The sequence below is a fragment of the Sesamum indicum genome, linkage group LG2 (genome assembly GCF_000512975.1).
Source record: "Sesamum indicum cultivar Zhongzhi No. 13 linkage group LG2, S_indicum_v1.0, whole genome shotgun sequence".
Classification (NCBI taxonomy): domain Eukaryota; kingdom Viridiplantae; phylum Streptophyta; class Magnoliopsida; order Lamiales; family Pedaliaceae; genus Sesamum; species Sesamum indicum.
The window spans coordinates 12,245,512-12,264,925 of NC_026146.1; the positions used below are offsets into that span (position 1 = coordinate 12,245,512).

The window sequence follows — 19,414 nt, forward strand, 5'->3', positions numbered from 1 at the left end:
GTTGCCGTCGCCCAAATTATTTAATTCTATTTAAAGTTTTTAATAAATTAAAAAAATGATTATATTTTTAAAACAATTAAAACTGGATTTTAATTAAACATTGAATATTTATATAAAAAATAAAAAAAATTTAGAAAATTTTAAATTTAAATATTATTTATATTAAATAATACAATTTATTTAAATCATTTAAATTAAATAATAATTTAAATCAGTTAATAATATATAATTGTTATAATTGAATAAAATTTATATTCATATGTTTATATCTAAATTTGAGAATTGAATTTTAGTATGTTAATATTGTATGCTTTTTAATTTAATTTTTCAATATATGTTACATTAGATATAAATTTTTCAATTTTTTAATTAATAAAGATTTATTTTAGTAAATTAATATTGTAATTGGGGAGAATCGAAAAAAAAAAACTAAAAACACCATAAAAATGGAAAAACGAAAGGGGCTCATTATACTTACAAAAAAGGCATAATTGTCCATTTAAGTGCAGTAAAAGAATAAGGTTAATTCATACTCAAAATGCCTGATACACACTTTCCGTTAATTTCTACAAAAGGGGTTTCATGCAGAATTTTATAACGACCAAATGGCCACTTTCACATTTATTTAGATTTTTTAATGATTTTTTCTTGATTTTGATACATTTTGCTAAAAATATTGAGTTTTTCTTAGACTTATACTCTTCGTTACGAAGATTTTATAAGATTATCGTATTGATCATTAAATATTATCTCTCACGAATTATCCTATTTTTTTATTTAGACGTTGTTTATTTTGAGTATTGTATTGATGAGCTGATAAGATAAATCTGTATATATATTAATGATAAAAAAATTTGAGACTAATTACAAGGTATTTATTTACTTGGGTGTAATATTTTTTATGGCCAAATCATTATCCATTGTTTACTTTGGCTGATTAACAACTTGTTTATTGCAAATTACTCAAGCATTAGGTGTTGTAATCTTTTCCTCCATAATTTTGAAAATCTACACCTCAGTTTTATTCCCAAATCCTTGGAACTTTAAAATCTCTATAGCAGCCACAAATCTTCCAAAAATGCATTTGGGTTTCCTTCTTTTGTTGATTTCTCATAGGATTAGGCTCGGGCATGCCTAACTGGATGTGCAAAGCTGTCAAGTGGTTAATTATAACTTCTTTCTTTTTCGTTCCATCAACCTTATAAACTAAATCTGCAATATATTACTTAATTAAGAGTTTTATAATATCAGAATATAGTCAATCACTATTTGAAATTATATCAAAATACACTCCTATCACATTTCAATCTAGAATTTGCAATGAACCATTCGTTCCGTTGACTCCAAAATTTATGAAAATCCAAGTCATTTGGGCCACAAAAAAAATAAAAAAAAATAAAAAAATTGAAGATAGGTGTAGCTAGAAAATGTCTGGGTTCAACTCGCAGTTATGTGTTGGGTGTAGCGTAGACATTATTTTGATGTAATTCATTCCTTTCCTATATGCATTGTTTTTTCAATGGTATCTGGCATTTTGTGTTTTGGCTTTGTATTTCCATGGGAATGTTTCTTACGAGTTGACAAGACATATAAATGGATCAGCCTTTCTAGATTTCATTCTTGTTGGTGAATCATAGTGAGATGTATTTTAAATGGATCATTTTGTCTATTTAATGTGTTTCATTTCCAACTATGTATTAGAAAACATTCCCAAATGATTGAGACTTTAATCCCCTCGTCGACCAAGTCCTTTGCTTTCATCGTCCTCCATAAGTAACTAACGAACTAGCAACATATAAATACATTATGTACATGGTCATATAGTTTAAGGTTCATATGTACAATTCGATCATTAATCAAAACTGAACAATACATTTTAGAGTCAAATAAAAGCATACACCATCAAACAAGAAAACACAGAAATGACCAGCCATCTTATAGTCTAACTCATGTAATGTCAAAGCAACAAATAAAACATCATGACTGTCCAAGGCAGTAACTATACATTGACTCAGCAATTCCATCCCTCCACGAGTTCCACACTAGGTTTGTCTCCACAGTGCCAAAGCATTCAGTGTTTTTATCGCCACCGACAGTCATAGACTCATTGAACGTTGTTTCTATCAGATCAACAGACGTTCCGTGATGTATGAAATTGTGTAAAAGACAACAAGCAATAATTATGCAATTCTGGTCATCGACAGAATAGAATGATGGGGATCTCAAGATCGGCAATGAGCTTCAATTAATCAAATGTATGTTCAATCACATACGAGCATATACCTGCTTCATATTGAAAAACTACTCGTGATTTTGTGTCGTGTTATTTCCTGACTCTCATTCTTTCAAATGATAATGAACCCCTCTGTATGGTGATAATAACCCTTCATCGTTGTTTTATCCACTATCAACCAAATAGTAATTGCCTAAAAACACATTTAATATTATTGTCAAGGTTAGTACTCTTCAGATTGTGTCACTTTAAACTGTTACAATGGGTTAAGAGATTAGTAGCTCTAGGTATATTAAGGCCAGTTGGAAGGGTAATTGCATAGCTCTAAATACAGAACTCTACCATCAGCGACATTTTCTTGTCGTCCAGCTAGCACATATATGAAGCACATCTCTCTCTCACACACACCAAGAAAATTCACAGAAATTGATCCTTTACGTGTTCTGTATCTGGCTTTTTCTTCCACACGAACACGTAGATCAATGTACGTTCCGTCCAAAGCTCCCAAACAGCCCTTAACAACTTTTTAACGAAATTGGAATTACAACTCAGCACCAAGTAACTGTTTGTACACAAACCAAAAAAGTGAAAATAAATTACCTCAAACCATTTCCATCTTGCACAGGGGTTGTCCAATTGCAATGGAATAGGCTTTCCAACAATAACGGATGGAGTCTCAAAACAACGTTAAACACACGATGAAAGTGCATATTTACAGTTCATCCGAAGCGTATGAAGTTGTATTTGACAGTACGATTTTTCTTATGATGAGCTAAAATATTTAAAAATATAGCTACTTGTGAACATACTGAAATGTATTTAGAGTCCGGAATCCTCCTTGGTTTTGCAATATAAGACACAACCTTCGAAATGCATTTCTACTCATTCTTAAGTTATCAATGCAAGCCGCATCACTAAATTTAGCAAGCCTCCTCATAAGATGGACTTGGGTGGGTACTCCGTTTTGTAGGCTATATCTTAAGGTTCTTCTTGCATGGATACATTCTAATTTCAACCTTCGAAAATGATATAACTGATAAAACAACATTAATTTCTGGAATGTATCAGCCAAAATATCTTGAACGGCAACATAAACCTCTAATTTCTCTTCGAATCGCATCCTAACACAAACAATGTATTTTCAAAAATAAGAAAGCCGCCAGTTATGAATGTAGTATTTTACATAAATACGCATAATGAAATGCATAATGCCCGAAAATAAAAAAATAAATATTTATAACAAACACAATAATCTAAAAAATAAAACAACATAAGGCAGCCAAAAAAAACACATTCTTCAACAACAAATTAAAAATTTTGGTCAACAAACTATAAACATGTAAACCTACTTTCAACAACCGCGGATAAACCTATTTCTCAAAATATACTATTTTGCTTATACAAACTAATACAGACAAGTAAACGAGGCCTTAGAGAACTATTAAGGTGCACGTGCATCATGCGAAAATAACTAACATCTATCCTTTTTATTAATTGTTAAAAGATAGCTATAGAAATTATAAACATAATATAAACTTTGAATTGTAATGAAGATATAATTAGTAATAATTTTTTGTTCAAGTTAGTATAGTAATTATTGAAAGAATCGGTATGGCCTCATGCTTGGCTTTCTGATCATCTATTCTAATAATTATGATATTGTGTAAAATAATTGCAATTTATTAAGATTTTGTAATGAAATATCCTTAATGAATATATAGTATAACTTTAATATATGTGGATTTGTTGATTCTATTTCTCAATTTCTTTCTTTTGTATTAGTGTTTGTTTTCGCATTCCTAAGTTAATTATTTTAATGCAATTATTGAGAAATATAGTTCTAATCTTTTAAAATATCTAATCGATTATGCTATCAGCAAAGGCATAACTAATCATGCATTTGAATAATTGAATCCCAAATAGAAATTATCTTACTAATATACTCGAAATTGCAATAAGTGTTTTTTTAGTTCAACTATTCTTGAGAAAGTACACTAGAATTTTTTCACTTTTACTTTATTTTTCGTTTTTTAATTTTTATTTGAGATCTTTTTTTTGTTTAAAATATCTATAATAACTTAAATAAGGCGTAGTTATATGAAGATCCCAGAGAGATCGACATTATCAAAAAATATTATTGTGAAATTAAGACTGTATTTAAAATAAAATTAAGTCAACCATCTAAACTTGTCGTAGTCGATGCCACGCTATATATTACCCAAATTTCAGTCTTATTGTTTGTCGAATGCCGAACGCAGTGTACAAAAATCTGCCATCCCAATGACTGCTCCCACCCCTTCTAGACTCTACTCCTATTGTCTATCATGAGATGATAGTAATCTCTTGTGTTCTCCTAGTCGTGTCTAGTTCTGTTAAGTTTGTGACCACAGCTATCGACTAAATAGAAAGGTGTTTCCTATGTTGATTTAAGGAGTAACACAAATAAAAATTGTTACACATATACTTGGTTTCGGATGGGAATCAATATATAATTCCATGTCCTAGACTAAGATGGGAAGATGACTGATGAAAGGACCGTATTCGTATACACTCGAGAACCAACAGGTTCACACCATCTTCACATGTTCTCTGATGTCGTGAACTGTTGCTACACAGCCACCCATAGTAACGGGTACTATTGGATTAAACATTAATCAAGAGTGATTAATTAAATGTGACCTAACTAATCTAGTACAATATATTTGTCTATTAAATAATATACTAACACGAACCCAAGACCAATTGAAGGTGGACTTATAGAGTCACACGCAAATTACTATAAATATAATAGAACTATTTAATGAATTAATTATGGAGGAAATAAATAAATTTAAAATGTTCGAATTAATTCTAGAGTGTTAAATAATGTGACCATTTAATGAAGAGCCCATGCGATGCAAAGTCCAAATATTAACTAATAAGAGTAATTAAATTTCGTGTCGTGTCAAATTAATTTAATATGATTAATTTAGACATATTAATTAATTAAATTGGATTTAATAAGATTAAATAAATCAGGATTGAGCCTTTAAAATAATATGATTATTAAAAGGCCGATTACTAAATGCACAAATACTTGCCTCGAAGTTTTGTGTACTGAAACATGCTAAACTACAATCCTAATTGCTGGCTATCATAAGAGTACAAAGAACAATATCTCTGAACCAGACCAACCGTGCAGCCGAACATATCTGACAGATTCTCATTTATCTACAAGTGAAGCCGCTGAAGTCCAACTCCATGTGAATTGCAGAACAAAAGGTTCGGAGTATTTGCATTTTGAATTTTGTTGGTGCGTAAGTTTTAACAAGCAGACTACATTTCCTTCAGTTTCAAGCCTGTAAGAATCGGGAAAGGAAAGGTAGACATGAATTGCAGCTGTCAAGTAAAGTTACTATGGGTTGCAGAAGTGAATGAAGTTGAGAAATACTTGCCTGAGCCATGTGGGGTGTGTGTCTGGAAGTGCTGGCAGCTTCCAAACTTCTGAAAGGTTTAGTTGGGGGGATAGTTCTCAATGAAGGAGCACTTCTTGGATCAAAAGAAGTTCCTTTTGATTCGTCGATTGCTAGCTTCAAGATCTCCACAACTTGACTCATGCTTGGCCTATCTTTTGCATTTTTGTTCAAGCAGCTATCTGCCAGTTTTGCAATTCTTCGAGCAGCGTCTAGTGAGTATTGGTTTTGGAGACGTGGATCGATGATCATGGTAAATTTCTTGCTATCAGCTGGGAACTGTCTCACCCATTCTAGTAGCTTTCGCTCTGCCGCTGGGAGGTTTCTCTCCAATGTCCGCCTTCCTGTAAGAATCTCATAAACGACAACTCCAAAGCTCCAGATATCACTCTTCACTGTCAAATGGCCGGTCTCGACATATTCCGGGGCAGCATATCCACGTGTCCCTACAGGCTAATATGAGAAAAGAAGTTCAAAATATCAGAAAAAAGTGTGTTCTGGTAAAGACACCAGTTAAGGTCTAGGACGTGATTCTGCAATTAACGCTCCAACAGTGTTACTCATACTGCATATAAGAAGCAATCAGATTAAGACTTTATACAAGGTAAAATGACATCAAACTTTATATCCTATTGTAATTTGGCATTCTCCAGATTCTTGCTAAGATAGTACTTTTGCATGTCCAACAGACTACGGCACAAGTGCTTCAGAATGAAATTAAAATTGGACCAACCTTGAGTAAGTGAAGTATTTTTTTAGTCTCAATTTATCATTCAACATAATAAAGAATTCCAGCTTACCGCTGTAGAGACATGAGTTCGTTCACCAGTAGGACCTTCCCTTGCAAGCCCAAAGTCAGAAAGCTTGGGATTGAAATCCTTGTCTAGTAGCACATTTGAGGATTTGAAATCTCGATATATCACCTTTCAATATAAAATAAGAAAATATGAGAGAATCTGATAATGGATTCTTTCCGGAAATAGTATATACGGAATTTTTAGCTTGTTTATGAGTATCAAATAGTTCTGCTGCATCTACAATGAGAATCAGAGGCAAGGTTTCTGCCGCCTGGCTCCTTATTACTGCCCCAGGAAGGAATTTTGTCTAGGACTTTTAGATCATCTTGTTTTGGGATATCTGACTCCCACAGGGAGACTATGAAAGAAAATCTACAGATATGTGATTTATGATTCATGTACTGCGCTAGCATCTTGTATAAACACTGGAAAATTGTTATACCGAGAGAGATTGAGAGAACAGTGTATATGGTTGACTTTGCTCGACAGGGAACTCCCAAATAAATCTCAGTTGATGATCCATCACTTCAGTAGGATTTAAAGATGATAAATTTAGGTTTTATAGGTCATATACTAGTTTGGCTATATTGGTTTTTCACGGACGCAGATCCTGTCTAGCCAATGAAAACCTCAAACATGCAGAGTTCGTTGAACTCTGAAACTCAGTTGTAGGCAGCAGTTCTGACTGATCAACTAACTTCACTAGAGAACAAAAAAAAAAGAGAAAATTGTACCTGGACTTCCAAACCTTCGTGCAGATAAGCCATTCCTTGAGCGGCCCCAAGGATAATGTTTAATCTGGTAATCCAAGGTACTGTTGGCTTAGCCCTGTTGAAAAGATGATCCTCCAAACTTTTATTAGGCATGTACTCATAAACCAACAGCCGTTGGATGCCTCTTTCTCCATCCACAGAACAGTATCCTAAAAGCTTTACAAGATTGGGGTGATCTAGCACTCCAAGAAACTGGACTTCAGCAACCCATTGCTTGTGGCCCTACATGATTAACGAACAGTTAAAGGTGAATTATAAGAAGGGAGAAACCATAGCGGTTTATGAACTGATATACAGACTATTAAATGCTAAATTCTTGAAATCAGAACTAGGCAATGTGTTATGTATTACTATTTGCAGCAGTGATATGGGTGGTTTGAGGGATCCAGGTCTCAGCCACCTCCACAGCGGTAGCTCATGCTCAAAACTCCTCCAACACGAGTCTTGTTTCAAGCAATAGGTATTGATCTCATTCATCCCAAGCCTAATGAATGAGCTATAAAGGGGTCAATCAAGCAGTTCTAGTTGGATCTTGTTCCCCTACACCCATATAGTCTACTTGTAATTAGACAGGCCAGTTGGAGATGAGCAGTATGAGGATAAGCCCTTTAATGCTTTTACATTATGTAAATAGTGTAGTAACCCTTCAAGTATGAATACAATATTCAGTAGTTCCTGACGGTTCACTAGTTCAGAAAAGAAAATGCTGTATCTCTGATATCAGAAAAAAACAGCTCCATCTTTGTGCATGATCCTTTTAGGATGAGCAATTTCTAGTAAACATTCTTTCAGCCGCCACTATAGATTTGGCTTAAGTATCTACTTCTCTTCAGAGAATTGACTGCTTCCACCACAATCACATTGTAGGTTAGGCAGTTAACAAACTCTTACAAGATCACGAATTCGGCAAGCAATAAGCAAAAAGATGATGATTCTGCAACAGTTATTTTCTGAATCATCACTTCTTTCTAATTGCTCTGCTGATTATGGCTATCTCAAGAATATGCACTATATATCATTGATATCCCATTTTCATTGTAATATATAACTCAGAGATTATCTAAGCCAATATCCAGATACCCTTTTGCTCTTATCATTCAAACTTCTACAGCATTTCAAGCTAGTGTTACATTCAGCAGCACACTGAGGAGAAAATAGATCCATCCAAACACACACACACACAAATAATGTAACAAGCATCCGGGAATTATTGATCTAAAAGAATAAATAAAAGGGCTTGAAGCTAGTATCTAACACATACCTGCAATCCATGTGCGTTGAGTTTCTTAATGGCAACAATGGTGGGATGACCCTTCCCATCTGCAGGTTTAATTGAGCCTTTATAAACACTCCCAAAACCACCTTCCCCGATCTTGAGCAACCTGTTGAAATTGTTGGTTGCTTCTTGGAGCTCCGACAGAGAAAACACCTTCAAATTTTGCTCTTTTTCCTTGTACATTTCCGGTATGCTTCGAGGGGATGACATAGAACCAGTGGATTTAGCTGCACGATTGCGCTGTGAATCATCTGCTTTACTTCTCTCACTCAATTCAGGCGCTGATTTCGCAGCCCCGCACTTGGACTTGGACTTGGACTTGTCCTTGTCCTTGTCTTTGAATATGTAAAAACACTTCATCATTTTCAAGAATAATTTCTCCAGGCTAGAACTTTTTCACCTTTACAACACAACCAGCAGCGAAAACCCAATCAACAAAAGAGTCCCAGAAAACAAAAAATCAAACAGGGATGACGCAGAAGCAGTGATGAAACGCCAACAAAGACTTCCGGAACAGCAAATTCAAGATTCACGTCTATGACTTGTGTTCAAACACTTGATCATTGGCAAGGAAACTGCATCATTTCTTTTGTCGTTTTTCTCACAGATCAGCGGTGTTGCATTAGGCAGGAAAAAAAGCCAACTCAAGAAGGGCTGAAAACCCCACAAAAAGCAAAAACTATGTCCAAATAAAGGCAAAATCTCGAGGGAAAGAAGGGTATATTATATAGATAGAATGATGGCAGGGCAGACGAGATGGGGTGCTGGGATTGACTGCAGGCAGAGCAAAACTCAAGTGGGAATGGAGGAAAGCAATCAAGAATCAAGCTGGCATGGAAAATCACAAAAGAAACAGACGTGAAAGCCAAGGAAAATTAGAATGCGTGTGGGACTGTGTGTTTACGTCTGAGATATGGAAATTGGGCAGACGAGTACGCACACAGGAGACAGAACGATGGACATATCCCGTCGCCACATTTTTGTTATCACACCATTTTTATATATGTTTATCTTAAACATAAAAAAAATGTATAATTAAATTAAATTATAATTTCAAAATAATACATATATATATATCTCAATTATACATAAATATATCATGAAGTATACTAAACTCAATGTATTTTATTTTTATTATATTATTTGGCTCCAAATCCACATGATATTTTTACAGGGCTTAATGCAAATTATCCCTTATAATATTATAAATGAGCAAATTAATCCCCTTGAAATTTAACTCCTACCCTTCTCTACCCTATATTTTTCAAAATGAAGCAATTTAACTCTTATAACAGGAAGGTAGGTTGCTTTATTCTAAAAAGCACAGGGAGTTAAATTGTTATCTTTTTATCATATGGAATTAATTTGCTCATTTGCAATATTACAAAAAAATTTCTTGTATTTTTTCATATTTCTACATCACCGCCTTATATTCTCAAATAATTAGGTGTTTGTGAAAAAACAATATTTCAAAAATGAAATTTAATGTTGGAAGTTCAATAAAAATCGAGGAGAATAAATCTGGGACAAATGTACGATATAATATATTAATTTGTTACCGAACTCATAATTCAATTGTTCAGGCAACTTTTTTCAGATAATAACAATGGTTGAGCTTTAATTTACATGAAATAAAATATTTTTATTTAACGTACATTTCTTCATAAATGTTGGGAAAAAAATATAATTTCATATTATTAATTTAATATAATGTTTGTGTAAGTAATGTCAACGCTTTTTGTGGTTGTACGTGTAATTTTCTGAAAAACATTAATGATCTGTGTAGATAAATCATATATCAAGAGGTGTAGATGTGAGGATTCTGAATATTAGTTATAATTTAAATTAAGGTAAATTACAAGGGATTTCCTTGAATTTTACCTTTATTACAAATACCTCTTTATTATTTAAAAAATTATAAATATCCCCCTGAAATTATAAACATCCTAACAAACACCCCGGAATGAGCTGTCACAATTGGGTATTTGTTAGGATTTTTGTAACTTTAAGGGTGTATTTATAATTTTTTAAGCAATAAGAAAGTATTTATAATTATAAAAAATTTAGGGGAGCCTGTCTTAATTTACCTTTATAAGTAATTGCGTAAATTATATTTTGTAATCTGAACTATGTCTATTTTTACACTTTGTCATCAAAACTTTTTTTTTTTGTATCAACTCACTATCTCAACTTTGCAAAAAAACAACTTTGCACTTCACCATATATGACCCTTTTTTTGTTGGTCTTTCTACCGGAAGAACATTGCATGTTGCACATATGTGAAAAATATCACATTACAAAACCAAATTATCACATGACACTGCATATGATGTTTTTTCGATAAAAATCTTGATTGAAAAATATTTATAAATGGCTAAGTGCAAAAATTCGTAAAGTTGAGATGGTAAGTAGACACACATACAAAAAAAAAAAAAAAAAAAAAAGGAAACACAAAAAAAAAAAAAAAAAAAAAAAAAAAGGATTTAGATGTCAAAGTATAGAATAATCATAGTTTGAACATCAAAATATAATTAACCTAATTAATTGAAAAAAAAATACAAACAATTCCCGGTGATATTGCAAATAAGCAAATCATCCTACTCTAAAAAAAATAGCAATTTGCCCCCTGTATTTTCTAAAATGCAGCAATTTACCCTTTGTATTTTTTAAAAATGAAGCAATTTACCTCTCTAAACAAGGACGTAAATTGCTTCATTTTAACAAAAATATAAGAAGGATAAAATTTAATTTTTTTATAAAAAAATAATTTATTCATTTACAATATTATAAATATATAAATTGTATTAAATCCCTAATTAATTTACGAAGCGCAGGGAGGCTAAGTTGGTGCATAGACCATGTGAGAGGGATGAGGGTGTGGAATTAATGAAGAGCGTACTAACACTAAAAAATTGCGTATGAAAAGGAAAGAAGTGAAGACTTAATTCAAAGATAAAGATGCCTAACTGCCAAGACGTACAACACAGACGAGACGACCAATTCACACCATATTTTCTTGGTCAATTCCTAGGATTTAAGTTAAACGTTTCGGGACTCAGCTTTTACGCCCATTTAATTTATTTTATTCGTTATTGTAGTACGTTATTTTTGTACGTATATAATAATAAATTTTTATATTATAAATATATATTATATTTAAAAAAAAAGAGAAAAAGAGAAAAGAAATTAACTTATTAAAACTTAAGAAGTTGATTAAGTTAGTTATCTTAATTTTTCCTAGATCAGAAAATTTAGTAGGGCAGTGTTATTAATTATCATTCGCAAGTATAAACCACCTTTCTTTTTTTATTAGTACTACTTGGAGGTAGTTTTGCTGTACCAGAGACACAAAATTTGGTATTCTCTAATTATATGCAAGTAGAAATTTATACTGTATATAATTGAAAAAGGGTGAATCGATGTCTTTGGTATGTCAATTTTAATATTTAATTTATTTATTAATCCACCCGCGCATCTAACTTCCCACTCCCCATTATCTTTCAATAGTTATTCCTTTTTCTCTGATTTTCATTTATTTTTTTGGTCACTATTTTTTGTAAATTTAATATTAACTTATTATTTTATATACAAGTCGTTGTGGCAGACTATTCCTGCTTGCATATATTAAATAATCTCTTACGCTTTAAAATATATTATAAATAAAAGTAAAATATATAAACCAGTACATTATATTAATAACAAGAAAAAATGATTTATCAATTAACGTAAATTTTAAAAAGTTGAATAAGTTAGTTATTTATATAACGGGCATTTTTTATTTCACAAAAATTGGTGCATTGGTGTCATTAACTTTTCTATGAGTGTGGGGTTTTTCTTTTTATATTACTAGCTTTTATGGCATGTTGTTCCTACGTACATATAATAAATAATATTTCATGTTTTAAAACATATTAAAAATAAGAATATAATATATATATATATATATAGCAATACATTACATTGATAAAAAGAAAGAAAAGGAAAAATTATCAATTAATTTAAATTTGAAAAAGTTGAGTAAATTAGTTATTTTATCATGAATGGTATTTTTGATATCACAAAAAGCTAGTGCAAAGGTAGTAAGTCAATTAAGAATAAAAATGGATTTCACAAAAAGCTGGTGTAACGGTAGTAAGTCAATAAGAATAAAAATAGATTTTTTTTTTCTAATTTTTTGTTAATATCAGCAAATTTATTGAATTTGGACTAACATAAAAATTTATTTGTTAGACAAAAGCAAACTTTAGAAGTGTCAGATGTAATTTTTCAAATTATAGAAAATTTAATGTAATTATATCAAATCTAGAAGAATAAAAGTATAACTAATTCTAAAATAAAAAGTATTTATATATTTTAATCTAATATGGAGAACATAAACATAATATACTTGAGATTATTATTAAGTTTTCCCAGTGCAAAAGTATTCTCCGTACAACCTTTTGTTTGTGTGTTGAATTTCTGGACGCTCACGTGTCACAATCTCACGCGGCTCTCTCTCTCTCTCTCTTACATAATCTTAACGCTCTATTTATTTTTCATCAATTGAGGCCCAGACACTTCAGTCAGCGCTAAGGTCAGCCATCTCGCGTGGGGCCCAACTGCCATCAGCTTTGGAATTATCTGAATTTTCATGATGTAAAATGTGAAAATAAAAAATCGAATCAACAAAAAACTGTCTGTTGGCGATGAACATCTGAGTTCTTTCACATATAAAAAACTGCCTGTTTCTATTATATTTGGGGCTGCTTAGTGCATCTTGCGAAATTCAACTGGTGGAGGGGTTGGTTGATCCGTGCAATTTAGACTATGCTTTTGAAGCACCCCATAGTCTCAGAACAGATTTTTATTGAGAGCATTATTTCTGTTAATTGATACGCTAAGATTCTAACCAAATTCAAATTAAAAAAAAGTTCAAAAAATTATCATGTATTCAGACTCTATCTAGTTCAATAGATTCATGGGTCTCTAGACCCTATCAAACCTTGGTGTTTAGGTTTTAAACTTAATTTTTTTTATCTACTTTTGTTTTTGGCAAAATCATACATTAAATTATTTCTTATTTTATTTTATTTTTTTTTAATTTTATCTAATTTAGAATCATTGAGACCAATTCACAAATAACTCTTTTTCAATGGATTTTTTAAATATTATATATGATGTGTGCGATTTTAGCACGGTCCAAAGTTCTTGGATCTTGATGTCGATTTTGAGCTAATTGAGTGAAAGTTCTTCAGAAAGAGGACCTGTAAAATAAAAGGTTAGTACTCTGATACTTAAGTTAGTCCCGAATTAAGAATAAATAAGTATGAAAATGAATTATGATGAGAAATTATGATAAAACAAGAATTCCGTATGTAAGAGCACGAGATTAGAGTAGCAGAGTATCAGCAAGAGAAGTTTTTGAGTGTGGAAAGAGAGAGGTTGCCTGCCAAGAGGTACTTCCCATATTTATAGAGGAGGAGTTCCTCTACAATATGAGTCCTGCTAAAGGGGATCCTGATGTCTAGCAAGGAAGGCGTGACTCATAGATAAGGTTCCTCCTCATCCACAACATCGGCTTGGGAGGCTTTTCGTATGGCTTCTCCTCGGCAGTAATTTTTAACAGATATATGGCATCGTTCCTTACGACCAACGATGTCCGTTTTCTTGTGGCGGCTATTCCAGGACTGGATTCCAGTGGATGCACGCATGAAGCAGAAGGGCTTTAGTTTCCCATCTAAATGTCAATACTGCGAGACAAAGGAGACCATTCCGCATCTATTTGTTGAAGGTGCAGCAGTGCGGGATGTGTAGCAGCACTTTGCTAACATCTTTGGGCTTAGGCTTTGTGAAATAGGGGACCTTCTTCATATGGTGCACTTATGGCGTTACTCCATTCCGTTCCACTTGGATTTGCATATTTGCACTTTGTTACCATTCCTGATCCTATGGTTTACATGGACGCATCGGAATGCTGCAAAATATCGTGCGGTATAATTTACGGCCACAAGCATCATATTTGAGGTTCAACGTCATCTCCGCACACTGTATGCAACACAGATCTTGAAGAGCACACAGTGAAAGGATGACTTGCACCGGGCGTTGGCTATAGGCTTCTATTTCAAACCGATGGTGCCTTGGGCATCCAGAGTGGTGCATTGGAGTACCGGCTCTCCGGCTTGGTTCAAACTTAAATCGGACGGGTCCTCGCTTGGGAACCCTGGGTAGGCAGCAGCGGCGAGCATTATTCGAGATGTTGTTGGACAAATGCGATTTGCATACCAGTTTGCCTTGGGCATAGCCACCAGTGTGGTTTCAGAGCTTACTGCTTTCTGGAGTGATTTGGAGCTTGCCCTGATACATAGTTTAACACCCATAGTGGTTGAGGTGGACGCAACCGTAGTTTTCCAACTCTTACAGTCTCGAGCGTTTGGGATGTGGGAGGTGCAACATTTGATAATGCGCATTATGCAGCTCCAACAGGAATTAGGATTGGACGTTCGCCCTATTTTTCGGGAGGTTAATGGAGCGGCTGACCATCTTGCGAAGGACGCCACTTCTCAATAATTGACTCGGGTTTTTTATCAGGCAGACATTACGGGAGTAACACGAGGTATTGTCCAACTTGACAAATTGGGCACTCCTTACCTTCGCTGGTTATGAGCTTGTGTGACGCTTTGGGAGTGTCTCTGGTCGGGCATTGAGGGAGAGCTTGGCGGGGGGCACTAAGCAATAGGTCCAACCAACGCATAGAAGGGATGGGCAAGGCTACATGTCAAGATCTTTTTGTTTCCTAGGCTCAGATAGATCTTGTTTTTCGTATTACTCACTAATGTTGCAAATAAATTAGAAATTCTGAATGTAAAGGGAGTAAGTACTTTTTGTTTACTATTTTTTTATTGTACACACTATACTTTTTCCTGAGGTAATAAACAGGTAGGGGTCCGCCAACCCCTGCCTAGGCACAGGCGGCTTTTTGAAAAAAAAAAAAAAAACGCACCACGCACGTTCGATGGCCTCCCCTCCACACGCTTGGTAACTGCTATTCCGTTAAAACCCCTTCTTCAACAACCTCTCAAGTTCCTCCTCTTCTCTTACAAAAGGTTCCTTCTTCAAAGCACCAGGGCCTCCATTCCAACCTTCATTTTTTTTTTTTTCTGTAAGTATCTCTTATTCTTTTTCTTCAGAGTTTTCTTCGTCCTTGAAAAAATGTCTTCCTCTAGTGAATCTATTCATTTACTTTAAGTAGACCTTCCAGGGCGATGATCCATCGGAGGCCACCTCTAGTAGGCCAGACCTTATCCCGCCTCATTTTGGAAGGGGTTGAGTTGGAGACTAAGGTATGCCACTGTTGTTACTCATCGCTTGATAGATCAGAATACTGATGATGATGAGGAGGAGGGGTCTTCCCTAAGGAGGAGAGGGTGAGGTCTCCACCAAAGGAGGCTGAGACGCCTGAATCCTCTGTGGCGAGTGAACCTTCTGGGTCTTCTTTCAGGGGAGATCCTCCAGTGGAGGAGCAGGAGGAGGAGGAAAGGGTTCCCCAGTCGCCGTCGGACTGGGGACCTTCTATCATGCATACCTTCTCCATAAATCCACTCCTCTAGGAGTATCATGTCCTGCCTGAATTTATTGTATATACTTCTTCTCCTGTGAGTCATCCGTTCTTCCCTCCTCCTAATTATTTATGCTTTTTTGGCGCCCAATTGAGATCATGTCTTCGTTTCCCCATTCATTTTTTTTTATTCCGAAGCCGCCTACATCTTTTAAGTCCCTTTAAATTAGTTAGTTCGGAATTCTTTTAAGATTTTCTTTGTGGTCCTTCGCTTCCATGGTTACCCTGCAACTGCTCACGTGTTCGCTAAGTGTTATCGCCTTAAGAAGGCCGAAAAAGGGTTTTCTGCTTCGTCCCTTGTCCAGGAGTGTCTTTCTTGCAGCTTCTCTCCATATGTTATTTGTTATATATATTTTTATTTTAAAATTTTTATATGTTTAATTTCATATTCAATACTTTATGAATTTTATACTCAAAATTGGCCATATATTACGATTATTAATCAATATCATACATTTTATTTTATATAATAATTAATTATGATACTTTAATTCATACATTTAATCTTTATACGAAAACAATCTTAATTAATAATTTAGTAAATTCTAATATTTTTCTAAAATAATTATTTAATATGACACATATAAATTTTTATATTATATTTTAATATCTATTTGAAATCTCTTATACCTTTTTAAAATGACAAGTTCTAACAATTAATTTATGATTCTTTATATCTATTTTGTGAGTTTTATATTTATACCAAGATACATAGTATGTATTATGCAATCTATTTTATTACCTTAAAATTTAATTTCTATGACTTAATCTAAAGATCAATAATAATAATAATAATAATAATGATGGTCGAACAATTTTAATTATTTTTATTATTATTTTATTATATATATAATGAGATCAATCACTATTTTAGTAGTTTGATTTAAGAAATTCATCTCTTAATTTTATTTTGTACATAATAAGATCAATAACTTTTAAAAAATAACTTATGTTTATTTTTTTTATTAATATTAATAACTATATAAAATTATATGCAAGTATTTTGATAATTTAATATATATATTATGTTTTTACTAATTATATTACTAGTAAACTAATTAGTAATTTATATTTATAACAATAAATTAAGATATTATACTATATATTTAATATTTTTTTAATTAATATAATAATATCTAATACTATTTATTTATAACAATATAATTTTAATTCCCAATTTCTGTTTCTCTCTCGCAAGTCTAATTCCCAATTTCTTTCTAACTCTTTCATTCCTCAACTCACGACAACTTTCTCCCCGAATCTAAAATCTGAAACCCTAGCCCCAAACCAATTATTGCAAGCTCCAATTCATCTACCAGCGGCGACGAGGAAGACGATTGTTGTTATCGGTACTTGGCCAAGCAAGAGCTCGAACAGGTTTGCCATTTCTCCTCATATTCTTGGTCTTACCGTCGGCTTGGTCTCCTCATATTTTACCAATTACGTTGGACTCAACTCAACTCGCCATTATACATACATTCATTCAACATATATATATATATACACATTCAGAGAGAGAGAGAGAGAGAGAGAGAGGAGAGATTGGTATATAAGCTGTGTATGCCAAATCAAACACGTCTTGAATTTGAGAGTAAAAAAATAATTAGAGAGAGAAAGAGAGAGAGAATTATAGTAAGAGAAAAGCGTAATGGCGGACTCCAGTGATTCCGTCTCTGTCGATATGGAGTCCGTTCCTCTCGCCGGAAAGGTTAAAGTCAAACTACACTAACTTTCTTACATACGCATTTACATAGCTCAACTTGTATGCATATATTTTGTTCTGGGTCTGTGTTTGTGAAAAAGATATGTGTACTTGTGTGAGTTGTATATTTAAAATTAAATTACTTATATATATTTTTTCTATTATTTTCTTTCTAAAAAAATAATGTTTCCGTTCTTTGAGAGTTGAGTACACCGCCTGTGAGTATAGGCTTATAGCTTGCAATTGGCCTTCGCTTGTTAGAACAGCGCCACAGTCACAAACCCGCGATGGCTTCCATCTTAGCCCGCAAATCCGTCGCTGTGCTTCGTGCTCGTCATCTCGTAAGCCTTGAGATCGAACTTCCTTGCTTTTCTTTTTTATTTTAGTTCTTATTCGTTTATGCTTTTTGTACGGTTTAATTTCTGGTTTAGATTTTGGAATCCGATGGTAATGGTTTGGTTTTTATCCCATAATAAGTTATTTATACGCTCGTATTGGTGAGTGAATAAGGAAAAAGCGGTGAGGAGGGAGGTATTTTGGTTTTATTTCGATTTGGTCTTAGGGTTTCTTGTTTGTTCGACGAGGTGGAGGAAGTGTTTCGGATCTAAGATGATTGATGAGAGGTTACGAGAGTTTGAAATGGAGTTTCTTTCTTTTTCCAGTTTCTAATATGATATGAGGTGGCATATTGATGAATACGAGTCAAGTTAAAGTCTGCCATGGTTCATATTTCACTTTTAGAGTGTTAACCTGGAAATGGAGTCATGTTGAAATGAGATACATGGATTTACATTTGGGTTTTTGTGTGTTGGATTGGTGAATGGGGCTGGGGAAGGTACATTGGTGTATTTGCTGCATAGAAGGATAGGCTACGATTATTGTTCTATGCTCTTCTCACAGTCGGTGAATTGATGTTGTACTTGTATGAATAGGTTAGAACAGAACTTAATGTGCAGAAGGTTCGGGGAATCTAGGGTGAGCAAAGTGGTTTTCTGCCAATTGGGTGGTTCCGTAATGAATTCCTTTGATCAATTTTTAGCCTGTAAGTATGTATTGAGAAAAGTATGTGCATTTTCTCTGACTGATTGTATCAATTTTACATCTGAAAACTTGGCTCATTTCCAGTCTCTGGGTCTCACATGAATGTGTCATCATGGATTACATAGCAGCTGGTGCATGCTATATTATTCTGTGCGCATTCTGTATGCAGGTGCGTGATGTGGCAAGTGTGTGATCTTCTTGGGTTTGCTTTGGAGTTGCATAATGCTGAAGCAACAAAGTCGAAGCTCATGTTGAGTTATCAAAAACCCTCTATTTGAAGAGTTACTCATTCTCACGTGAGCGCCAGCTACTATGCGCAAGTAGGAGAGAGAGGAAAAGCGAGATGAGAAATAGAAGGAGCAGCAAGCAAAGAAAAGGGGGCTTTTGAAGCAGAAGAAGAAACCATTTGAAACCTTGTGGAAAATTATTTTTTCCGTTGCTAGATTTGCTGTTTGTGACATTCTCAAGATCTTTATTCATAACAATTGAAGGTTAGCATTCATTTCTTCCCGAATCTCATAAGTTTGGTGATTAAATTGCTCGTTT

At 33.7% G+C, this 19,414-nt stretch overlaps 2 protein-coding genes across 14 annotated transcripts in view; one reads left to right on the top strand and one right to left on the bottom strand.

The window, feature by feature from the left end:
• Positions 5,254 to 9,497, bottom strand: LOC105155958 (probable serine/threonine-protein kinase PBL19). Of its 2 annotated transcripts, XM_011071950.2 has the most exons (5): positions 8,517 to 9,497; positions 7,217 to 7,477; positions 6,486 to 6,608; positions 5,668 to 6,138; positions 5,254 to 5,571 (listed from the first exon to the last, which is right to left on the bottom strand). In XM_011071950.2, the coding sequence occupies exons 1-5, from the start codon at positions 8,892 to 8,894 to the stop codon at positions 5,566 to 5,568; spliced, it is 1,239 nt and encodes a 412-aa protein (XP_011070252.1). In that variant the 5' UTR covers positions 8,895 to 9,497; the 3' UTR covers positions 5,254 to 5,565. The 2 variants fall into 2 exon arrangements, with proteins under 2 accessions (XP_011070252.1, XP_011070251.1); XM_011071949.2 differs by having other exon boundaries at positions 5,254 to 6,138.
• Positions 17,312 to 19,414, top strand: part of LOC105155959 (magnesium transporter MRS2-4) — a 7,909-nt gene continuing 5,806 nt past the window's right edge. The window contains exons 1-4 of one of the 12 annotated variants that reach the window (XM_011071953.2): positions 17,312 to 17,502; positions 18,029 to 18,168; positions 18,760 to 18,869; positions 19,038 to 19,359. The gene's annotated coding sequence lies outside the window, so the exon portion shown is untranslated. Of the gene's footprint in view, positions 17,503 to 18,028; positions 18,169 to 18,759; positions 18,870 to 18,993; positions 19,360 to 19,414 lie in introns of all 12 variants that reach the window. The other 11 variants (XM_020691903.1, XM_020691904.1, XM_011071951.2 and 8 more) reach the window with 11 other exon arrangements.